The 23,759-nt window shown below is 36.6% G+C and overlaps 1 protein-coding gene across 2 annotated transcripts in view; it reads right to left on the bottom strand.

The window, feature by feature from the left end:
* SCAMP1 (secretory carrier membrane protein 1) overlaps positions 1–23,759 on the bottom strand; it is a 128,975-nt gene that overhangs the window by 8,525 nt on the left and 96,691 nt on the right. For both annotated transcript variants that reach the window (XM_058728967.1, XM_058728977.1), the window contains 2 exons: positions 10,908–11,009; positions 7,659–7,776 (listed from right to left, as the gene is read on the bottom strand). In XM_058728967.1, coding sequence (XP_058584950.1) covers positions 7,659–7,776; positions 10,908–11,009 — 220 coding nt within the window. The remainder of the gene's footprint in view (positions 1–7,658; positions 7,777–10,907; positions 11,010–23,759) is intronic.

Here is a 23,759-nt window from a genome sequence, read left to right on the forward strand (position 1 = left end):
TAGATTAAATGAATTGCAATTAATTATGGAAATGTGTTGCATTTCTCTACACTAATAATAAACTAGCAGAAAGAGAAATTAAGAATACAATCTTATTTATAGTGACATCAAAAAAGAAAAAAGAGATACCTAGAAATAAGTTTAACCAAAGAGGTGAAAGACCCATCTACTGAAAACTTTAAGACAATGATGAAATAAGTTGATACAAATGGAAAGATATACCATGTTCATGGATTCAAAGAATATTGTTAAAATGTTCAACCTATCCAAAGCAATCTAAAGATTCAATACCAATAGTATTTTTTGCAGAATTAAGATAATCCTAAAGTCTGTACAGAACTACAAAAGACCCCAAATACCAAAGCAATCTTGAAAAAGAAAAACAGAGCTATCACAAGCATCACAATTCCGTATTTCAAACTATACTACAAAACTATAGTAATCAAAACAGTATGGTACTGGCACAAAAAGAAACACCAAATAATGGAACACCATACAAAGCCCCAAAATAGTCCCATGTTTACATGGTTAATTAATCTGTGACAAAGGAGGCAAGAATTTACACGGGGGAAAATACCAGTCTCTTGGATAGTGTTGGGAAAACTGAACAGCTACATGCAAAAAAAATTAAAAGTGGACCACTTTCTTACACCACATACAAAATAAATTCAAAATGGATTAAACACATAACCTAAGACCTGAAGGCATAAACTTGTGAAAGAAAACACAGGAAGTAAACCCTTGGACATTAACCTTGGCAATATTTTTTTGGATATGTCCCCTTAATCAAGCGCAACAAAAGCAAAAATAAACAATTAGGACTACATCCAACTAAAAAGCTTGTTCCACACAGTGAAGGAAACCACCAATAAATGAAAAGGAAACCTACTGAATGGGAGAACATATCTGCAAATTATCTATGATAAGGGATTAAGATCCAAAATACATAAAGAATCAATACAACTCAACACCAAAGAAACAATGCAATTAAAAAATGGGCAGAAGCACCTAAATAGACCCTTTCCCAAAAACAACACAAAGATGGCCAATATCCACGTGAAAAGATGCTCTCAATATCACTAATCATCAGGGAAATGGAAATCAAAACCAAAATGAGGTATCACCTCAAACCAGTCAAAATAGCTATCATCAAAAAGACAAGAAATAACAAGTGTTGGCAAAAATGTGAGGAAGGGGGAATCTTCCTGCACTGTTTGTGTGTATGTAAATTGGTGTAGCAACTATGGGAAAACAGTATGGAAGTTTCTCAAGAAAGTAAAAATAGAAGTACCATATGATATAGTCACTCCATTTCTGGGTTTTTCCAAGGAAAACAAAAACACTAATTTGAAAAGAAATACACACGCTCATGTTTCTTGCAGCATTATTTATGTTAGGCAACATAAAGAAGAAATTTGAGTGTCTGCTGAAAGATGAATGGATAAAGAAGAAGATAATGTATACACACACGCACACACACACACACACACACACACACACACAATGCACTATTACTCAGCCAAAAAAAAAAAAAAAAAAGAATGACATCTTGCCATTTGCAATAACATGGACGGACCTAGGAGGTATTATGCTAAGTGAAATAAGTCAGAGGAAGACAAATACCACATGATGTCACTTATATGCAAACTTTAAAAAACAAATCAGCAAACAACAACAACAAAAAACCTGAAAGAGACTCATAAATACAGAGCACAAACTGATGGCTGCTGGGGGTGGGGATACAGAAGTGGAGGGATGGGCAAAATAGGCGAAGGGGATTAAGAGGTACAAACTTCCAGGTACAAAATAAGTAAGTCACAGGTATGTAAAGTACAGTATAGGGAATACAGTCAATAATATTGTGTAGCCTTGAATGGTGACAGATGGTAACTATACTTATGGAAAGTATTTCATGATGTAATTTATAAATGTCAAATCACAATGTTGTACATCTAAAACCAATATAGTACTGTCTACTGCTATAATTCAGTTAATAAAAAAAAATAAAAAGTATTTAGAGCAGAAAAAATTTCAATGTCCCCAACATATTGTTTAACAAATATTATTATTCTTGGGGCACCTGGGTGGCCTAGTTGGTTAAGCATCTGACTCTTGATTGATTTCACCTGGTCATGATCTCACGGTCATGAGATTGAGCGCCACCTCTGGCTCTGCGCAGAGTGTGGAGTCTGCTTAAGATTCTCTCTCTCCCTCTCCCTGCTTGCACATGCACATGTTCACTCTCCTCTCGAAAAGATAAAGAAAGGAGGAGGAGGAGGAGGAGGAGGAGGAGGAGGAGGAGGAGAAAGAGAAAGAGAAAGAGAAAAAGAAAAAGAAAATAGGCCATGTCAATCATCTGAAATGGATTTTTAATCAGGAAAAATTATAGTCTTGGATGATTCAGAGAAAGAGGCAGAGAGAAGGCAAAAGAAGTATACCTAAATGTGACTATTTAAAAAAAAAAAAAAAAAGTACATTAAATTATCAGCATTCTGTCCTAGACCCAAATAAAACAAAAAAAATTAAAAAGGAAGCAAAAAAAAAAAAAAAAAGGAGGGGTGAACAATAGCAATGTTTTCAAAGAAAATGAAATCATCATTTTTAACCTAAGACCATTATTAAATATAACTGGGTATGTTCATAGAGCATTTACTATAAAACACCAATAATTATTATTATCATCACCATCATCATCTCCACTTTGGATCATATACCCGAATTATATACTCTCACAGAGAAGTTTTTTTCAGAATAGATATACTGGCATTTTTAAAAACAATTCAAGCATTTAGGGAAACTTTTTTTTTTTTTAAGCGAAATTTATTCTAAATTGCTTTTGAAATGCTTTAAAAATCACTGTTAGTTTATTACTGTGAACACAAATGTCTATGAACAGTTTCTTAAATTTTATGGGAAAAATAGTCATTTATAACTAGGTCCCAAAAGGAGTACAAATTATGTATCATCTATTTATCTCTTCCATACTAAGCCATTCTAGTTCTTATACCAATTACAAGAAGGAAAATTTTGGATTCCCCGATATACAGTGTCCTGTGACTCATTCATTTATTATTATTTGACCCACTGAAAACACCTCCCCCTTAGTCCAAAACTATTACTCAATTCCATTTATTTACTACAGAGAAAGACCTTAAAAAAATACCTTTTAGAAACAACCTAAGAGAAAATTAAAGAAATCTCTGAAAGTTAAGAACTGAACTATTCCCTTATGTTTGAAATGACAGATATTCTTGCATTTCAATTTTTTTAAATTTCAATTATAAAATGACACTACAAGGAAACAAAGATACCATAGCACTCATAGTGGGCACTTGATACAGCAATTATTACCTACTCCAATTATGCAACACTTCAGAATGCCAACCAAATTCTCAAAACTGTATTCAACTGGAATAAATATATACCACAGAGCACGTTTAGCTGGGGCTGGAAACACAGAATAGCATAATAAAATGCAACAATTCTAGAGTCAAATGGTGTGCATCAATAACTTTTGGAGGGCATTAACTGTTTATGAGGAGCCTGACCCCTAGTGGTTAGCAACTATGGCTACATACACACAAAGGAAACAGCCAGTTTTGTGCAAGTGTGGAAGAGAAAATTTAAAACTAAGCGTTTTGTTCGTTTTGTTTTTTATTTAGAGAGAGAAAGTGAGAAAGCATGAGGGGGTGAGAGGCAGAGAAAGAGAAGAGAGAGAGAATCTCAAGCAGGCTCTACACTGTAAGCACAGAGCCCTATGCGGGGCTTGAACCCACAATGAGATCATGACCTGAGCTGAAAGAGTTGGATGTTTAACCGCGTAAGCTACCCAGGTGCCCCCCAAATCAAGTGTTTTCATTGGATCTCAATTTCTACCCAAAGTAAGAGAAATCCTTGTTACTACAAGTATGAAATCTGAGCTCAAATTACAGTTTAGCTTTTATTATCCCCATTTATTGTACTTCATAAAACATTCAGAAAATCATCTCATCTTAATTCCTATTTCACAAGAATATGAGATTCAGAGAAGTTTAGGAACTTATATTGCATCGACTGACAGTGGACACATATAAAAAGTGTAAACTGGTAACTTCTTTACCCATGAGTAACAAAAAAAAAAAAAAAAAAAAAAGTCAACCTATATGCTACACAATTTCCCATACTAATACACTTATTTGGGAAGGAGCCAACCCTTCCTGCCTGCCCACTCTATGGATTTCGGACTAATTCAGCAAGCTCCCACAACCACATAAGCCAAATCCTTTTAGATTGATACAGGCACCTACTAAACAAAAGTAGACACTAAACCAGAGCACCCTGCATATAAACTGATAAAGGGGTCAAGAAGACCAGAAAAAGTCGTTAATTTTAGCTGAAGAAGCCCTGTGCTGGGCAGCTTATGTTCACTGTTTCACTTAATCCTCACTCCAACCCTATGGAAGTGGTTATTATTCCCATTCCTTCCTTCATTCAACAAATACTCTGAGTGCCCACCATATATCACTTCCAGTCACTATTCCAGATGTGATCAAAAAAACCTGAAAGCACACAGACTAGGCCTCTGCCCCTGAGGAGCTTAGAGTACAGGTGATGACACTGAGACTGAATGGTTAGAGAAGCCTGCCTCAGCTCACACACCTTGAAGTCAAGGCACCAGAATTTCAACCTGAATTGTATGGTTCCAAAGCTCTTGCTCCTCTAATTCCAAGGCTAGAAGCCACATTCACCCTGGAGGAACTCTAACAAGCTGGGTACCCAGAGTATGTGCATTATAAGATATATAGAGTGGCTTGTACCCAGATGCCATAGTGAGTAACACCTACAGTAAGTTCCCAAGAAAATTAAGGATGACAGAATCCTTAAGACATGGGTCTTCCACTAGAGAAGCAAGTGTGGATCCAGGAGCAGTATAAGGTCACTACTAGCCCTAGTTCTCACAACCATCAAAATCCCACTCCCCAATCCAAGTCCACTTTAAAAATCTTCAGAGTTGTTTGGGTGGGTTTTCTTAGATTCACACAGTAACTGGAGGAAGATGGGGGAAGTGAGAGTGTGGTGACCTGCAAAACATTTCTGGGCTAGCTCAGACTGGGAATGAAAAGGAAGAAAAGGATGGAAAAGATACTTAGAAAGTTATCTAGGATAGTGACTAAAAAAGTAATGAAAGCACTGACAAAAGCAGTCAAAGTGTTGACATAAATTTTAACGGAATCATAGGAGAAAATACTTAGTACCACCTAATTTACAGTAGGTGCTTAATAAATATTCATTTTTTAAAAACAGCTTTACTGAGATAAAATTTGCATAATATACAATTTACCCTTTTAAAGGATAGAACTTAATGGTTTTTAGTATTTATAGTGTTGTGAATAGATCATCTATCAATCTAATTTTAGAAATTTTCATCACCCCAAAAAGAACTTTCATAAGCATCAGCAATCCCTCTCCACCCTACCCCCAACCTCAGGCAACCACAAATCTACTTTCTATCTCTATAAGATTTGCCTATTTTGGACACTTCATGGTAAATGAAATCATATAATATGTGGTCTTAATAAATTTTTCTTGATAATGAATCAGAGCTTCTGGAAGAAGAGCTAGTTCTGAGAAGAAACATTACTGTGACATGATGATACCAATCAATGGGAGTTCTAAACAGTCACCTGAGGAAGCAACTAAATTTTTATGCAAAGCATTATGTCTTCCAACTCCAAGATTCTAGGTCACCCAGAATAGAGAAGAGAAAGGACCCCCAAAACTGGAGAGATTGAAATTTACAAGGACAAAGATTATAGAGCACAAAGAACAGAGAGCTGACTGCATTTAAGTACACATGTACTTAGGAGCTGGACAAAGGAATGAAGGAGAAAGAATAGGTCAAAGGCAGGAGAATCAGAACACAATTACACAGACTGAGGAAGAGGGGCCACCTGCAGCGTAGAAAGCTGCAGAGTTCAAGGAAAAAGATAACTGCAAAAAGGATACGTGATTTATTAACTTTGGAAAGCTGAGTTTCAATATTCAATAGTATGTGTGACCAGTTCAGAAAACAAGTAACAGCTTTTAAGAGAGAAAATGAGTAGCAAAATATGGACAGAAAGAACACAGCCTAGTCTTCAGGGTTTTGAAAAGGATAAAAGGCAAATGTGCAAAATATTTCAAGAGTGCAAAGTGTTTGTTTTTTTTTAACTTTTTAGATTTTATTTTTGAGAAAGAGAGAGAGAGAGACAGAGTGCAAGTAGGGGAGAGGTAGAGACAAAGGGAGACAGAGAATCCAAAGCAGGCTCTGGGCTCTGAGCTGTCGGCACAGAACCCGATGTGGGGCTCCAACCCACAAACGCAAGATCATGACCTGAGCTGAAGTTGGATGCTCAGGCGCCCCAAGAGTGCAAAAGTGTTCTTAAATTAGTTATTTCTTAAGTTAGTTATTTCTATTTTCCTCATACATTTTCTTAAGTTACCAGACAGTAAAAAATTAAGAAAAAACAGTTCTAAGGAATTATCTTCTTTAAAATGAGACTCCCCAAAAAGTTCTTTATCATCTTAAAACATAAGTGTTATTCCCAGGGTCTCTATATGATGTACAATCTACATGTTTGGACACACATAGGATATCAAAAATATATAAAACACAATAAAACCTTATATACACAAATCATAACTTTGATTTCTCTATGTAATAATTTTTTTGAGGCTATGAAAATAGCCATTTTACAGAAAGAAGTATAGCTAAGATAATTGGGCAATCACTAAAATAAAATTCATGTTATAACTCAGCCCAAACCCATCATCAGCTTACTTTATACTCATAATTTCATGTCTTTCAATTACAAATACAAACAAAATGCACATTCCACACTTTTTTACTTCTATTTATCAATTAGGCAAATATGCTTTATATTAAAAAAAAAAAGAAATCAGAATATGTATTTTTTTAATTCCAAATTAAAAAAAAATTTTAACATTTATTCAATTGTGAGAGATTAAGAGAGACAGAGCACAAGCAGGAGAGGGGCAGAGAGAGAGGGAGACACAGAATCCCAAGCAGACTCCAGGCTCTGAGCTGTAAGCACAGAGCCTGACACAGGGCTCGAACCCATGAACCACAAGATCATGACCTGAGCTGAAGTCAGATGCTTAACCAACTGAGCCACCCAGGCACCCCAATTCCAAATTTTCAAAATGAGGCTGACTCTTCATGAAAAGCCCTAATAACAGGATTTTAAAATATTCCCTTTTTAGAGTAAGTTAAAAATGTGAGGCAATATTATCTATCCATAACTTCTAATTGTAATGCTCAGAGAGCACACTTGTAACAAGAAGAACAAAATGGCTTGAGGTTACACTGAATTAGGAGCAAAATGGGAGGGGCACCTAGGTGTCTCAGTTAAGCATCCAACTTTGGCTCAGGTCACAATCTCACGATTTGTGAGTTCGAGCCCCTCATGGGGCTTTGTGCTGACAGCTCAGAGCCTGGAGCCTGCTTCGGATTCTGTCTCCCTCTCTGCCCCCTCCCTGAGTCACACTCTCTCTCTTTCTCATCTCTCTCTCTCTCTCAAAATCAAATAAACATTAAAAAAAATAATAAGCAAAATGGGAAAATGAGAATTGCACATAAGATTAACTATAAAAATTTACAGATGTAAAATGTCACTTACCTTTTTAAACATAACTAGTGAGATGACCGCTGACGCTGTGAAAAGTGCTGCTATGATGATCATCATAATTCCAACAGGAATACTTTGGTTGAGACCAGTAAGGGATGAAATCCAACCACTAACAAGTAATTTTTTTAAAAAAGAGTATGATTAGACAAATAAGTTAATGCCGGGTTTTTAAAAATAAGGACCAACACATATTCAGCACTTATAAGCCACACAATGTTCAAATTCTTCATGTTAACTCTTTTAATTCTCACAACAATCCCCTTAGATGCTGTTTTAAAAAAGTTTTTTTTTTAAACATTTATTTATTTTTGAGAGACAAAGCATTAGTGGAGAAGGAGCAGAGAGGGAGACAGATAACCTGAAACAGGCTTCAGTCTCTGAGTTGTCAGCACAGAGCCCGACGCAGGGCTCGAACTCACAAAACATAAGATCATGACCTGAGCTGAAGTCGGATACTTAACCAACTGAGCCACCCAGGCACTCTATAGATAGATGTTGTTTTAAATCCCTATTATACACATAAGCATCTGAATCAGAGATATTCAGTAACTTTCTCAGTCATATAGCTAATAAATGGCATAGTCTAAATTCAAACCTAATAGAAAATACCAGAGCCTAAAGTGTGTACCACCAGATTTTACTTTTTAAGCATAGGTGTTCATTATTACTTTAAGTTCATTTTAAATTCTGCTTAGTTATGGAAAAAAATATTTGTAAACCATATATCCAACCAATGATTAGCACGCAGAATATATGAAGAACTTTCAAAGTTCAACAGTTAGAAAAAAAAATTCAATTAGAAAATGGGCAAAACACATGAAAGGATGTTTCATCAAGAGGCTATAAAGAGGGGGGAAGATCGCATGAAAAGATGTTCAACATCATGAGTCACCAGAGAAATACAACTTATAACCTCAGTGAGATATCACTATCCATCTATCAAAACAGCTAAAATTTTAAAAAGTGACAACACTAAATGCTGGCCAGAATGTGGAAGCTGAGTAACTCATACATTGTTGGTGGCAATGTAAAATGGTATAGTCATCCTGAAAAACAGTCTGTTAGTTTCTTAAAAAGATCACTAAACATGAAACTTCCATATGAACCAACAATTATACTCTTGGATATTTATCACAGAGAAATGAAAACAGATGTTCACATAAAACCTGTTCACAAATGTTTGTAGAGGCTTTATTTATAATAGCCTAAAATGAGAAAAGTCTAGTCCTTCACTGGTGAACGGATAAACAAACTGCGGTACATCCAGAGTTTTACTGAGGAATAAAAAGAAAGAACTACTGCTACTGATACACACAATAACCCAGATGAATCTCCAGAGAACTACGCTGAGCACAAAAAGACAGAAGTTACTTATCCCATGATGCCATTTATACAACTTTTTTTTTTTTTTTTTTTAAGTGGGCTTCATGCCTAGCATGGAGCCCAATGCAGGGCTTGAACTCACAGCCCCGAGATCAAGACCTGAGCTGAGATCTAGAGCCAGGCACCTAACCACTGAGCCACCCAAGTGACCCCATTTAAATAACATTCTTAAAATGGCAAAATTACAGAAACGAACAACACATTAGTGATAGCTGAGGTTAATAAGTGGATGAGGGCAGGAGGGAAATTAATGTGCTACAAAAGGGCAACATGAGGGATTCTCTGGTGATGGAAATGTTATCTCTACTTATGACTGTCAAGATTCTTGTTTCGAAATTATACCATGGCTTTGCAAGATGTTACCCTTGGGAAAATTTGGTATAGAGTTTTATTTCTTCTAATTGTGTGAGTCTGCAATTATCTCAAAATAAACAGTTTAATTTTTTAAAAAGTTGCTGGATCACATGAGGTTGATCTTCAAACAGGTCATCCCGTATGGCCCCTTCCTATCAGTCTCCTGTGCTATTTAGCCACTACACATTCTGTTACGCTGAATTTTAACACTTTCTTCTGAATCTGTGCTGAAAAAAACTAAACAAATTACTTCAATTTCATAAGAATAAAAAAAAAAAACTTGTGCTGTTAACATAAACAGTGAATTTTTTAATGAAACATTTAAGAACATTTTCTTTCCCTCATATGCCAAAGACTAAACACACTATTAGAAATGATAACGAATGCTACATTTTTTAAGAACTGATTTAAGGTATCTATAAAAATTCTCTACCTGTATACATGCCCATTAGGAGATCCACAAAGCTACCGATCATTGTCTGATTGCCAGTCTCTATTCTGATTTGGTGGTAGCACACTAAACTTAAGTCCTCAATTCACTCCAGCTACATGCTTATTTTAGTTTATGTACAGTGCAGCAAAACTGTCTTGTATATGGTGTTGTTTATAAGAACTCAACTGTATGTAACTCAATTAAAATACAAGAGAGGGAGGGATAATTTTAGAGATGTGTACTCTTCTACCCACTTTTTCATTCAAGGAATGATTGTTCCAAAGTGTATGAACACAGATACAAATTTGCTATTATCTCCTAGCTTGAGTCCAAATAGTTTCAGTTTCTGAGGGTCTCCCAGAGTGAGCATTGCAGTGATACCATTTTTCAAAGACAAGTGTTCACATGCATGTGTTTGTATGGAAATATATGTTTATATACCTAAAATAGTGCTTTACACATAACAGGTACTCTTTTCCTTTAAATCCTACAAGTTCTTTCCTCTCCCCTCCACAATCCTTGGCCCAGCTCTGACCACTCCTCAGTCTTTTTACTCTTCCTTTTAGTACCTGTTATATATACATTTCATTTAAACTAGATACAATATGCTGTTTTTAAAAATGGCAACCTAGGGGCGCCTGGGTGGCTCAGTCAGTTAAGCATCCAGCTCTTGGTTTCGGCTCAGGTCATGTTCCAACAGTGTGTGGGTTTGACCCCCACAATGGACTCCAAGCTAACAGTGTAGAGCCTACTTGGAGTTCTCCCTCCCTCCCTCCCTCCCTCCCTCCCTCTCTCTCTCTCCCCCTCCCCTGCTCACTCTCTAAATAAACAAACAACTTAAAAAAAAAAAAAGTTTGTTTCTTGAAAAAAAAAAAAAAAAAAAAAGATGGCAACCTAATTTTCATATAGAATGGTTTGCCCAAAGGTTATGCCTTAGACATTTTTTAAATTGCATTTTTTACTATTTTTACTTTTGATAATCTGGCTTTTCTATGTTAACTATTTTTAGGAAGCCAAAGAGGTACTACACAAACAGATTAAAACTAGAATAATTAAAGTAAATGGCTTACCAGTTGCCCCAATTATGAAATCCTGCAGCTTGGAGTACATGAACAGCAAACTGACAAATATAGACGAAGAAGAATACAAAGAATCTGAATGAACTGTCACTCCTTTAAAAAAAAAAAAGGGGGGGGGGAGGGGAGAAGAGAAAAAAGAGGAAAATGTCATTTTTCTCAGTACTTTTATATTCACATGAACAAAGACATTTAAACATTAAGAAATAAAAATATTTTTAAAAATATTTTTTTTAAAATATTTAAAATACCACTGGCAACCACTAAAGACTATCATAATAATGTACGTGAACCCTTTTTCCAATACTCAATGAGGACACTGTAACTCCAACCTCATTTTTGTTCCTTTCACTTTTCAACTGTACCACAAACATCATGGCAAAAAAATTTTGTTTTCTTTTCAATTATTAAACAGTTTGAGTTATAATTAACATACAACAAACAGCAAATACTTTAAATACACATTTTGATAAGGTTTGACATAAGATATACCCACGAATCTACATCAACAAAATAATGAGTATTTTCCAAAAGTCTCCTTGTGCACCTGGATAATCTCTCCGTCTTCATTTAACTCACTGTTTACTGTCACTACAGTTTTCATATTTTACAATTTTACATAAATGGGATCATACAGAATATACTTTTTTGTCTGCTTTCTTTTACTCCGCCCAATTATTCTGAGATTCATTTGTGTTGTTGCATGTATCGAGTTCATTACTCTTCACTGAGTAGTATTCCACTGTATAGATAGACCACAGTTTGTTTATTCATTCAACTACTGATGGACTTTTAAGTTAAATCTAGTTTTTTACTATGACAAATAAAGCTGCTATTAACATTCATGTATAAATCTTCACATGAACGTAAATTTCCTTTTCTCTTGGGTAACTATCTAAAAGTAGAACAGATAGGTCACCTAAAAGGTATACGTTTTAATTTTTTAACAAATTGCCAAACTGTTTTCCAGAGAGGTTATTCCGTTTTATAGTCACAGTGGCACTGTATGAGTATTCCAGTTCTTCCACACATCTCACCAACACTTGGTATAGTCAACCCTTTAAATTTTAGTCATTCTTATAGGTATATAATGCTATCTCATTTAGTTTGAATTTGCATTTTCTAATAGCTAATGTTGTTGAGCACTTTTTCATCCGCTTTTTGCCATCCATACATCTACCTTCTGTCATGAACTGTTCACATCTTTTTTCAAGGTTTTAACTGTCTTTTCCTCTTATTGTTAGCTTTTATGAGTTTGGACATACCACTCACTTATCAGATAAATGTCTGGCAGGATTTTCTCTGTCTCTGGCTAGTCTTTTCATTCTTTGTAGGGTGTCTTTTAAAGAGCAGAAGTTTTGCCTTTTTATGAACTCTAATTTATGAGTTAGTTCTTTTATGGATCTTGAAATTACTGTTTTATCTGAGAAATCTTTGACAAAGCCAAAAACACAAGAGTTTTTTTTTTCTCTGAAGGTTTTATACTTTCAGTTTTGCATTTAAGCTTATGTTCCCTTTTGAATTAATTTTTTAAAATATAGTATGAGGTACGGATTAAAGTTTTTTCTTATTTACACAGCATTTCTTTAACAGACTATCCTTTCAGCACTACATTACCATTTTATCTTTTTGAAAAATCAGTAATCTATATATGGGTGGGTTTATTTCTGGACACTGTTCTGTCCTGTTCTACCTGCCTTCCTTTATGTCAGTATCACACTTATGATTATGGTGGTTTTCGATTAAGTCTTCAAATTAAGTGATGTTAGCTATCCAAACTTATTGCCCTTTTTCAAAGTTGTTTTTGTCATTCTAGGCTTTTATATTTCTCTATACCTTTCAGAATCACCTGTTCAATTCCATAAAAACAACCTGCTGGGATTTTTACTGGAATTGCATTGCATCTACAGATCCATTTTGAGAGAATTCAAATCACAGTAACATCAAATCTTCCAAACTATTAACAAGGTATACTTCTCCTATTATATTTTCTATATAGATGAACAAGAGATCTGCAAATAGTTTTACTTCTTCCTTCCTAATCTGGATGCCTTTTCTTTCTTTTTCTTGCCTGTTTATACTGGCCAGGATTTCCACTACAATGTTTTATGGAAGTGTTGAGAATGAACATCTTTATCCTGTTCTTCACCTTAGGTAGAAGGATATAGTCTTTCAGCATTAAGTATGGTGTTAACTGTTCTAATTTTCCATAGATGCCTTGTTTTCATCCTGAGTGATTGAGTGTTGAATTTTTTCATGTTGTATTTTAACATCAATTAAGATAATCTTACGATTTTTCTATTTCAGTTTATAGTATGGTAAATTATTTAATGTCAAACCAACCATGAATTCCTTGAAAAGCTCTATCCACTTGATCATGATACGCTACCTTTTTAACATATTACTGTATTTGATTTGTTTGGTAAGATTTTCAACTGTCGCAAATTTACTCCATTCTCTTTTTATCACAGTGACCATTCCAATGCCTAAACACATATTTCAAGGTCCTTAACATTTCAACTTACTCAGTACCAGCATAAAACTCCGTTTCCCTCATCAAAGACAAAACCGGAAGCCACAGAAATAAACCTCAACTTCCTGCTCAATACAATGACGTTCCAAGTTTATATACGCCACCAACCTTTCTTACTGCTTATCTATGAGGAGGCAGTATCACTCATGTCGAAATAGACACTTGCATAAAAATATTTAGTCCATCACTCTACTCCTCTGGAGCATTCTACTTCAGTAGTTACTCATCTTGTTTCCTAAGTGTCTTCACTTCTTCCACTAGGATCTTCCCAGTGTATAAACACATAGTTTTCATCTTCAAATAGCCTTCCTTTCGCCTTGTCTTCCCTGCTTAACTTCCACCTTCCTTGATCTCCCTCCTTCTCACCAATAATAAGTCTTGATTTCCTCTACACATCCCATTCCTATATATATAAAATTTATTGTCAAATTGGTTTCCATACAACAGCCAGTGCTCATCCCAACAGGTGCCCTCCTCAATGCCCATCACCCACTTTCCTCTCTCCCCCAACCCCCATCAACCCTCAGTTTTAAGAGTCTCAGTATGTTTTCAGTATTTAAGAGTCTCTTATGGTTTGCCTCCTTCCCCCTCTGTAACTTTTATTTTTTTCCCCTCTTCCCCTCCCCCATGGTCTTCTGTTAAGTTTCTCAGGATCCACATATGAATGAAAACATATGGTATCTGTCTTTCTCTACCTTATTTCACTTCGCATAATACTCCCTAGTTCCATCCACGTTGCTACAAAGCCCATATTTCATTCTTTCTCATTGACAAGTAGTATTCCATTGTATATATAAACCACAACTTCTTTATCCATTCATCAGTTGATGGGCATTTAGGCTCTTTCCATAATTTGGCTATTGATGAAAGTGCTCCTATAAACACTGGGGTACAAGTGTCCCTGTGCCTCAGCACTCCTTATCCCTTGGGTAAATTCCTAGCAGTGTTATCGTTGGGTCATAGGGTAGATCTATTTTTAATTTTTTGAGGAACCTCCACACTGTTTTCCAGAGTGGCTGCACCGGTTTTCATTCCCACCAACAGTGCAAGAGGGTTCCCATTTCTCCACATCCTCTCAAACATCTATCATCTCCTGACTTGTTCATTTTACAGACCCCATTCCTATTCACTTCTCAATCCACTGCAACATGGTCTCTCGCGTAATGTATTCCTCCAAAGGTACTTCAAAGTCATGACCAACCTATGAATTTCCAATGAACTTTCTCAAGTCTCTCTTTGTTTTTTTAATGGCATCTGACCTCTTTCTCTAACCTAGATTGCTTCTCAGTATCTTATTTCAAGATCCACCTCCATGTCATATTGTAAAACTGTGTTTACAGGAAAGCTTCCTAGGTGATGATTATATCTTCCAATGTTTGAACCACCGACTATAGGATGAAGTCCAAATAATGTAACCAAGCATATCTCTGTCTTCATAAAATAAACTGAAGAACATGTCTTGCTATGTCAATGCATTTATACTGTGTCTAAAATGCTCAATATAGTCCTCTTTTCTGCCCAGCACACATGTACTCAGCTTTTAAGATGAGTCATTAAGTTGGGGGCGCCTGGGTGGCTCAGTCGGTTAAGCATCCAACTTCAGCTTAGGTCTTGACCTCACAGTTCAGGAGTCGGAGACCCGCAAAGGGCTCTGTGCTGACAGCTCAGAGTCTGGAGCCTGCTTCCAATTCTGTGTCTCCCTCTCTCTCTCTCTGCCCCTCCCCCACTCACTCTCTGTTTCTCAAAAATTAATAATTTTTTTTTTAAAAATTAAAGAAAAAAAGGTGAGTCACTAAGTCTACTCCCCATTCAAAGAGAGGACAATTAAGTGCTACTGCTCAGAAAGGGGAGAATCCACATTTATGATTTCAAATTCTGTAAGAAAGATCTGTCCTTTCAGCTCCATTTGTTTATATCCGTATGGACTCATGGATATTTTTCTAATCTTTGGGTTAAAATTAAACACTATCATTTTGTTGCTAAAATTATTCCAGCTTTAGCCTTTCAGAATCTGTTTGCTTAAGCACTTAATCTCTGCTCATGTTGTATTTTCCCTGTTCTAGAATCAGTCATTTCTCCAAAGCACACAAAAAAGCAGATTTTAGTAGTTTATGACTAATGTTTTCTATATTAGATTTAAATCAAATGGTTCCACTTTCACAGTAATTCTACCAGTAATATATAACACCAAGGCTGGTATTACTTACTGACTATAAAACTTAGAAAACTTAACCAACAAAAAATCAAGTAAGTCCCACAACAAAAAAGTTCACAATATAAAAATGCTATTTTGGGAGCTCCTGGGTGGCTCAGTCACTTAGGCATCTGACTCTTGATATCAGTTCAAATCATAATCTCACAGTCTGTGAGACTGAGCCCTATGTCAGAAGCTCTGCACTGAGAGCACACAGCCTGCTTGGGATTCTCTTTCCCTCTTTCTCTGCCCCTCCCCTGCTTGTGTGCACTGTGGGGGATAAGCTGAGGAATGCCCCAGGCTTACATCAATGGGTTAACAAGGCGTAAAAAAATACAAAGCCATAAAATACTCACACCCGAGTTTGGGTAAACCAGATTGCCACCCCAAGAATGGGGGGGTGCAAAGGCACTCCAAGAATAGGGAGGTGCAAGGAGGCAGGAATAGGGAGGTACAAAGGCACCCCAAAATAGGAAGGGGGAAACAGACAGGGAGGGGGAAAGACCCTAAACAGGAACAGGCGCAAAGGTGCCCAACACATAGGTATATGAAATAAGCGAGATTAGATATTCAGGGTGGAAGCACCCCAATTCAGGGTGGAAGCACCCCCAAGTACTATAGTAGAAAAGCTGCTTTCACAGGAGGATAAGGCCTAGTTAGGCAAATTGTTGAACTGGACTATGGACCACTACACTGCAAGCAACGCAGCCCAGAGTGGACATGGTTAACAAAAGAAAAGGTGCCTTATTAACCCTGAGGTTATTCCCCCATCTGTCTCATCCCCTAGGATAGCTACGTTAAACAGACATGGCGCCTCCTGTCTGCTGTTAACAATCATCTGCCCGGCACCAGGATTTTGTTTTATATGGACCCAAACCCCAACACCACATATCTTCAAAAAACCCTTTTCCCTCACGTCCCCAAGTTGATATTCCCAGTTTCTTTGTCTCTTTGTACACGCCCATCACATTCGTAAGCTTTCTGATCTGAATAAATACAGGGCAAGGACCCTTATTCGGGGCTCGTGTCTTTTCCCAGACATTAGCCATCTATTGCTTTAATCCTGCATCTACTCTTGCTGGCCAAAAGAGAACTTTATTTTTTTTTTATTTATTTTTTAATATATGCAATTTACTGTCAAATTGGTTTCCATACAACACCCAGTGCTCATCCCAAAAGGTGCCCTCCTCAATACCCATCACCCACCCTGCCCTCCCTCCCACCCCCCATCAACCCTCAGTTTGTTCTCAGTTTTTAACAGTCTCTTATGCTTTGGCTCTCTCCCACTCTAACCTCTTTTTTTTTTTTTCCCTTCCCCTCCCCCATGGGTTTCTGTTACATTTCTCAGGATCCACATAAGAGTGAAACCATATGGTATCTGTCTTTCTCAAAAGAGAACTTTAGACTTAGAGTCTACGACAGTGCACATGTTCTCTCTCTCTCACTCTCTCTCAAAATAAACTTTTAAAAATGCTGTTTTTGCAATCTATATCAAAATAATAACAGCATTTTTCACAGAGCTAGAACAAACAATTCTAAAATTTTTAAGGAACTAGAAAAGTCAAAGTAATGTTGAAAAAGAAAGGCAAAGCGGGAGGCATCACAATTCTGAACTTCAAGCTGTATCACAAAACTGTAATGATCAAGACAGTATGGTAATGGCACAACAAAGACACACAGATCAAAGGAACAGAAGAGAAAGCCTAGAAATGGAACCACAACTATGGGGTCAACTAATCTTTGACAAAGCAGGAAAGAATATCCAATGGAATAAAGACAGTCTCTTCAGCAAGTGGTGCTGGGAAAACTGGACAGCGACATGCAGAAGAATGAACCGGGACCACTTTCTTACACCATACACAAAAATAAACTCAAAATGGATGAAAGACTTAAATGTAAGACAGGCAGCCATCAAAATCCTTGAGGATAAAGCAGGCAAAAACCTCTTTGACCTCAGCTGCACCAACTTCTTACTCAACACGTCTCCGGAGGCAAGGGAAACAAAAGCAAAAATTAACTATTGGGACCTCATCAAAATAAAAAGCTTCTACACAGCGAAGGATACAATCAACGAAACTAAAAGGCAACCGACAGAATGGGAGAAGACATTTGCAAATGACATATCAGATAAAAGGGTTAGTATCCAAAAACTATAAAGAACTTATCAAACTCAACACATACACACACACACACACACACACACACACACACACACACACACACACACAAATAATCCAGTGAAGAAATAGGCAGAAGACATGAACAGACACTTCACCAAAGACATTCAAATGGCCAAATTTCTCTGAGATATAAACTCCATATACCAGCACTTAACTATCTGAACTCTTACCTCCAAGAGTGCCCAAGAGTGGTTTCTCTATAATCTATTCAAATTATTACAAATGAAAAGTTAGTCCAATCCAAATTTTAAAAATGTTGCCTCATTTTCAACATACAAGCAGTCACTGAAAATATAGGCCTTTATATCAACATGATATAAGAGCATGTGAATCTGACTCTACTGTGAAAACAGTTTTACAACATGGGTTATACATTCCATGCCAAAAGCCCAAAAATTATCAAAAATGCAAAAAAGTGAGCTAATCACAATGTTAAGAAGTATATTAAGTATAAATAACTCCCTATATACCAAATAGTGGAAAACGCTATAAAGTGTAAATTAACAAACTTGAGCAATACAATCATCACATGAATATCAAGTTCATTTGAGATGTTTGAAGGAAAAGCCAGCTAAGGCTGAAGAAATGTGTAAATGCCACAAGACACCCAGGTAGACGGCTGTACCTGAGCCAAAATCAGAAAAAGTCCAGGAAGTAAAACATCATCGGGGTGCATAAAGACTTCTATTGGTATCCAGAACCAAAAGCAGTGGGTCTTGTATACATGAAAAGATTAGTAAACAAAATGTTTAAATAACAAAGCTTGTATATAGCCACTTTAAGCCAAAGAAGATGAGAGTACAAATACAGTTAGTTAGAAAACCACTATTAATTGATTTAAGCTAAGTGGTTTTAAACTGTAATCTGCCTCAGTTTACAATCAAGTATTTATGTAAGTAATTATATTTATTCACAATAAGCCCACCTATGTAATCTATTTCCTCATCAGTGTAAATAAATAAATAAACAATAAAAGCTTTCTGCTACTTGCCATCTGAGCTTTTCCAGATTAAAATCTATTGGAAAACCAAATCTCAAGCCAGCTGGTTTTGGTTTAATGTCTTCAAATAATATACTGCCAAGTTATAACACACCTTTTAACAAAAAAGTTCTCCCCCAAATTTTCATATTAAATTCTCAGAAAACAGATTTATATAATCTTATATAAAGTTTATTTCATATTATATATCAGTTATCAGCAATATTAACTATGGTTTGAAGAGGCAGAGAAGACAAGGTAGGTCATTATTTCAAAAGAGCTAATGGAAATTTCACATTTAACCATGATAAGGCAGCACAAGTTAAGTAAAATACCAAATGTTTTGTCTTCAGTAGCTTGGCATGGTAACTAAGAGCATGTAGCTTTAGAGACAGACTTGGGCTTAAATCCAGAATCTCCGACTCAAAGTTGTATAGTTTCAAGAAAATCGAAACCTAAGTCTGAGATTTTCTATTTACAAAATAGGAGTAACAGTGGAATCTACTTTTAAATGGATGAAATGAATATAAAGGGCTTAACAGGGAATATAGAGGCACATTCTAAGTAATCAATAAATGTTACTTGTTGGTACCTCTACTACACTAGTACAAAACTGCACTAAAATTGTTTTGTTCATAGAATATTGTGCTCACACAAGTGATATCTGGCCTCTGATAAGATCTTGAACATTTCTGGGACATGGTGGGTAACTTCATTACTATTAAGAGAACAAAGTAATACGTGAGATTCCTGCTGATGTCATAACATTAGAATAAAACAGAACCTACAAAGTACAGCTACTTTCGTGGTCTTAATTACTGTTACTTTGGAATGCAACACTCTAGAAACCAACCCCATTTTCACTCTATAATTTTGTGCTGAAATCAATTCTTTTTGAACAGGTGCTCCACAGGTAAGCTTTAAAAGGAAAGAGCACAAACCCACCCAAATTGTGCATAAAATTTTGCATATATATTTTTTATTTAAAAAAAAGGACTCAAAATTTTTATATTCATAATGGAGTCTGTGACATAAAACCATTTAAAAATCATTCACTAGATTAGTCTAAATGAAAAAGCATAACACTGGGATGAAAGAGACCCTAGATCCCTACACTCTGTCTTCCTCCTGTCTATGCTTTTCCAAAAGCGGAAGGAAATAAAAAGTTTGCATGTAATAAAATTTGTTTTTTACTGATTTATTTTTAGAGAGCGCACGTGTGTGTGTGTGTGTGTGTGTGAGAGAGAGAGAGAGAGAGAGAGAGAGACAGACACAGACACAGACCAGGGAAGGGACAGAAAAAGGGAGAGGGAAAGGAATAGAAAGAAAACCAAGCAGGCTCTACACTGTCTCAGCATAAAGCCCAACACAGGGCTTGATCTCACAAACCATGAAATCATGACTCGAACCGAAATCAAGAGTCGAACGTTTAACCAACGAACCACCCAGCAGGCCCCCCAGTAATGAAATTTTAAACTTAAACAATTTTAAACCTAGACCTGAGGTTCAAGGTCTATATCCTTTACACTTAACCGAGTCTATATTTTGTAATAAAAGTTAACATTGATCGAAAATTATGTGTCAGTGACCATGGCAAACACATGAATTAGCCATTTCATTTTTACAATACCCGCTGTGAGGTAGGCAACAATACTGACTCCCTTTTGGGGCACCTGGGTGGCTCAGTCGTAAGCATCTGACTTCAGCTCATGTCATGTTCTCACAATTTGTGGGTTCGAGCCCTGCATCAGGCTCTGTACAAAACAGCTCAGAGCCTGGAGCCTGCTTCAGATTCTGTCTCCCCCTCTCTCCCTCTGCCCCTCCCCAGCTTGTGCTCTGTCTCTCTCTCAAAAATAAACATTTTAAAAGATTTTTAAAAATTGACTCCCTTTTGGGGCGCCTGGGTGGCGCAGTCGGTTGAGCGTCCGACTTCAGCCAGGTCACGATCTCGCGGTCCGTGAGTTCGAGCCCCACGTCAGGCTCTGGGCTGATGGCTCAGAGCCTGGAGCCTGTTTCCGATTCTGTGTCTCCCTCTCTCTCTGCCCCTCCCCCGTTCATGCTCTGTCTCTCTCTGTCCCAAAAAAAAAAAAAAAAAAAAAAGTTGAAAAAAAGAAAAAAATTTGACTCCCTTTTACTGATGAATAAACAGATTTAGGGAAGTTAAGTGATCCAAATACAGAGCTGGTAACAGAAATGCTGAGACCTGTCTATTTGTGAAGTTAATGTTTTTAACCATGTGATAAATCTATCTGTAGGCTATTAATTCAATTCCATTTTGCCCCAGAAAGCCAATTATCAATCAACAGGATGTGAATGTCTAAATTAAATTAACTTCAAATGCTCACTGTAGTGTTTTCTATATAAGGTGAGATTACATATTTTCTTTTCATTTGTGATAATTTCAGTTCTCTAAAACACTCTCTTTTAAGAAGAGTCAAGGAGGATACAAAGAACAAAATACTATTTTGCAGCAAATCAGAAAATAAGGATTGAAATTAAACAAAACTTTCACTTGATTAAACAAAAATTTTCCTAACAAATGAAATCTCACATCTGAATTGCCATTCAATTTAGAAAGCATAAGTAACGAAAATCAGTCAGTAGTCAACCATTTAAACAATTTTTTTAAATGTTTATTTATTCTGAGGGGCGCCTGGGTGGCTCAATCAGTTAAGAGTCCAACTTTGGCTCAGGTCATGATCTCATGGTTTGTGAGATCGAGCCCTGCACTGGGCTCTGTGCTGACAACATGGAGCCTGCTTGGCTCTCTTTCTCCGTCCCTCCCCTGGCTCATACTTGTGTGTCCTCTCTCTCTCTCTCGCTCTCTCTCAAAATAAATAAACTTAAAAAAAATTTTTTTAGATGTTTATTTTTGAGACAGAGCACAAGTGAGGTATAGGGGCAGAGTGGGAGAGGGGGAGAGAGAGAGAGAGAAAGAGAGAGAGAGAGAGAGAGAGAGAGAGAGAGAGAATATCTCAGGTAGGCTCCATGCTCAGAGTGGAGCCTGATGAAAGGCTTGATTCTACAACCCTGTAATCATGACCTGAGCTGAAATCAAGAGTTGGATGCTCCAACCAACTGAGCCACCCAGGCAGCCCGACACCTAAAACTAACTCTTAACTACACCATATACAAATGTTTCTTACCTGGTTTTGCCATTCAAGGAACAATGCTACTCAGCCTATTTGTATTTTCTGCTAATATCAGATGAGTGCAAAATAACCAGCTAAAGAAATAAAAAATCTAGAACTAACTGATTAAAAGATATTTTAAAAACCTTTGTCCCATCTACCTTAAGTTATTTCCGTATTTACTGCAAACCTCAACTATTTTAAAGTGTGAGGGATTTTTAAATTCTGCAACTAACACCACCTTACGCACTTCAGCTGGTATATAAGAAAGGTACACCTGAAAGTACATTTGATCCTTGAATAACACAGGCTGGAACTACATAGGTCCACTTATACATTATTTTTTTTCAATAAACATATTGGAAATTTTTTTTGTAGATCTGCAACAGTTTGAAAACAAGGAGCCTAGAAACATCAAAGAAAAAGTTATGTCATGATCATAACAACTGTATATGTAGATACTTGTTTATTTTATCATTTACTACCACAAAAATATATAAATCTGTTATAAAAAGTTATCACGGGATGCCTGGGTGGCTGGTGGCTCAGAGGGTACCGAAGTGACTGACTTCAGGTCATGATCTCACGGTTCAGTTCATGGGTTTCAGCCCTGCGCTGGGCTCGCTGCTGTCGGCACAGAACCCACTTCAGATCCTCTGTCCCTCTCTCTCTGCCCCTCCCCTGCTCTGTCTCATAAATAAATAAACATTAAAAAAATTTTTTAAGAGTCATCACAATTATATATATAAATACTTTCTACATGATACCATTTACAGTCAAGAGACACATAAACAAGTATAAAGATGCAGTATTAAATCATAACTGCATAAAACAAACTGTAATACATTCAGAATTACCCTAACAGTGGTCTCCCACAGTTCTTGCTTATTTTTTATCATGTTTAGTACAATACAGTAAACCCTGAATAACACGATGGGACCCATACAAACTTCCTCTAGTGATGCTGGAAGCGCTCCCAAGAACAGAGAAAAGTCACAGCATTACAGGAAAAAGTTGAAATGCCTGATATGTACCATAGGCTGAGGTGTGCAACTACAACTGCCCACCATCTTAAGATCAATGAATCCAGTGTAAGGACCATTCCAAGAAAAGGAAATTCATGAAGTTATCACTGCAGTGATAGTAACAGGTGGCCAAAGTCTTACATTTTTTGCTAAATACCTTTTAATCTTGTATTGAAAATGCAGCATTTATGTGGGAGCCAAGATTGCTGTACTAAAAGGAAAACTTTAAAGCAAAAGGAAAGTAAAGGATCGAAAGCTGGAGAATTTAACACTAGAAAAGGATGGTTTGATAATTTTACACAAAGGTTTGGCTTAAAAAATGTCAAGACAACAGGAGAAAGCGGCTTCTGCCAACCAAGAGACAGCAGTTGAGTTCCCAGATGCCATTAAGAAAATCATTGAGAAGAAAACATATTTGCCCAAATATGTGTTTAAGGCAGATGAGGTGCCCTATTAAAGTAAAAAAAAAAAAAAAAAAAAAAAAAAATGCCACAAAGGTCATTTATTAGCAGGGAAGAGAAGTGAGCACCAGTATTTAAGGCAAGAAGGGACAGGCTAACTCGACTGTTTTGTGCAAATACAGGCAGGTTTATAATCAGGACTGCCCTTATCTTTTAAGCTTCTAACCTCTAATCCTTGAAGGGACAGGATAAACACCAGCCACCAGTCCTTTGGCTGTACAACAAGAAGGCCTGGACAATGAGAACCCTTTTTCTGAATTGGTTTTATTAACGTTCTGTCCCTGAAGTAATAAGTACCCTGCCAGTAAGGGACTGCCTATTAAAGTTCCTCTGATATTGGACA

The sequence above is a fragment of the Neofelis nebulosa genome, chromosome 1 (genome assembly GCF_028018385.1).
Source record: "Neofelis nebulosa isolate mNeoNeb1 chromosome 1, mNeoNeb1.pri, whole genome shotgun sequence".
Taxonomy (NCBI): Eukaryota; Metazoa; Chordata; class Mammalia; order Carnivora; family Felidae; genus Neofelis; species Neofelis nebulosa.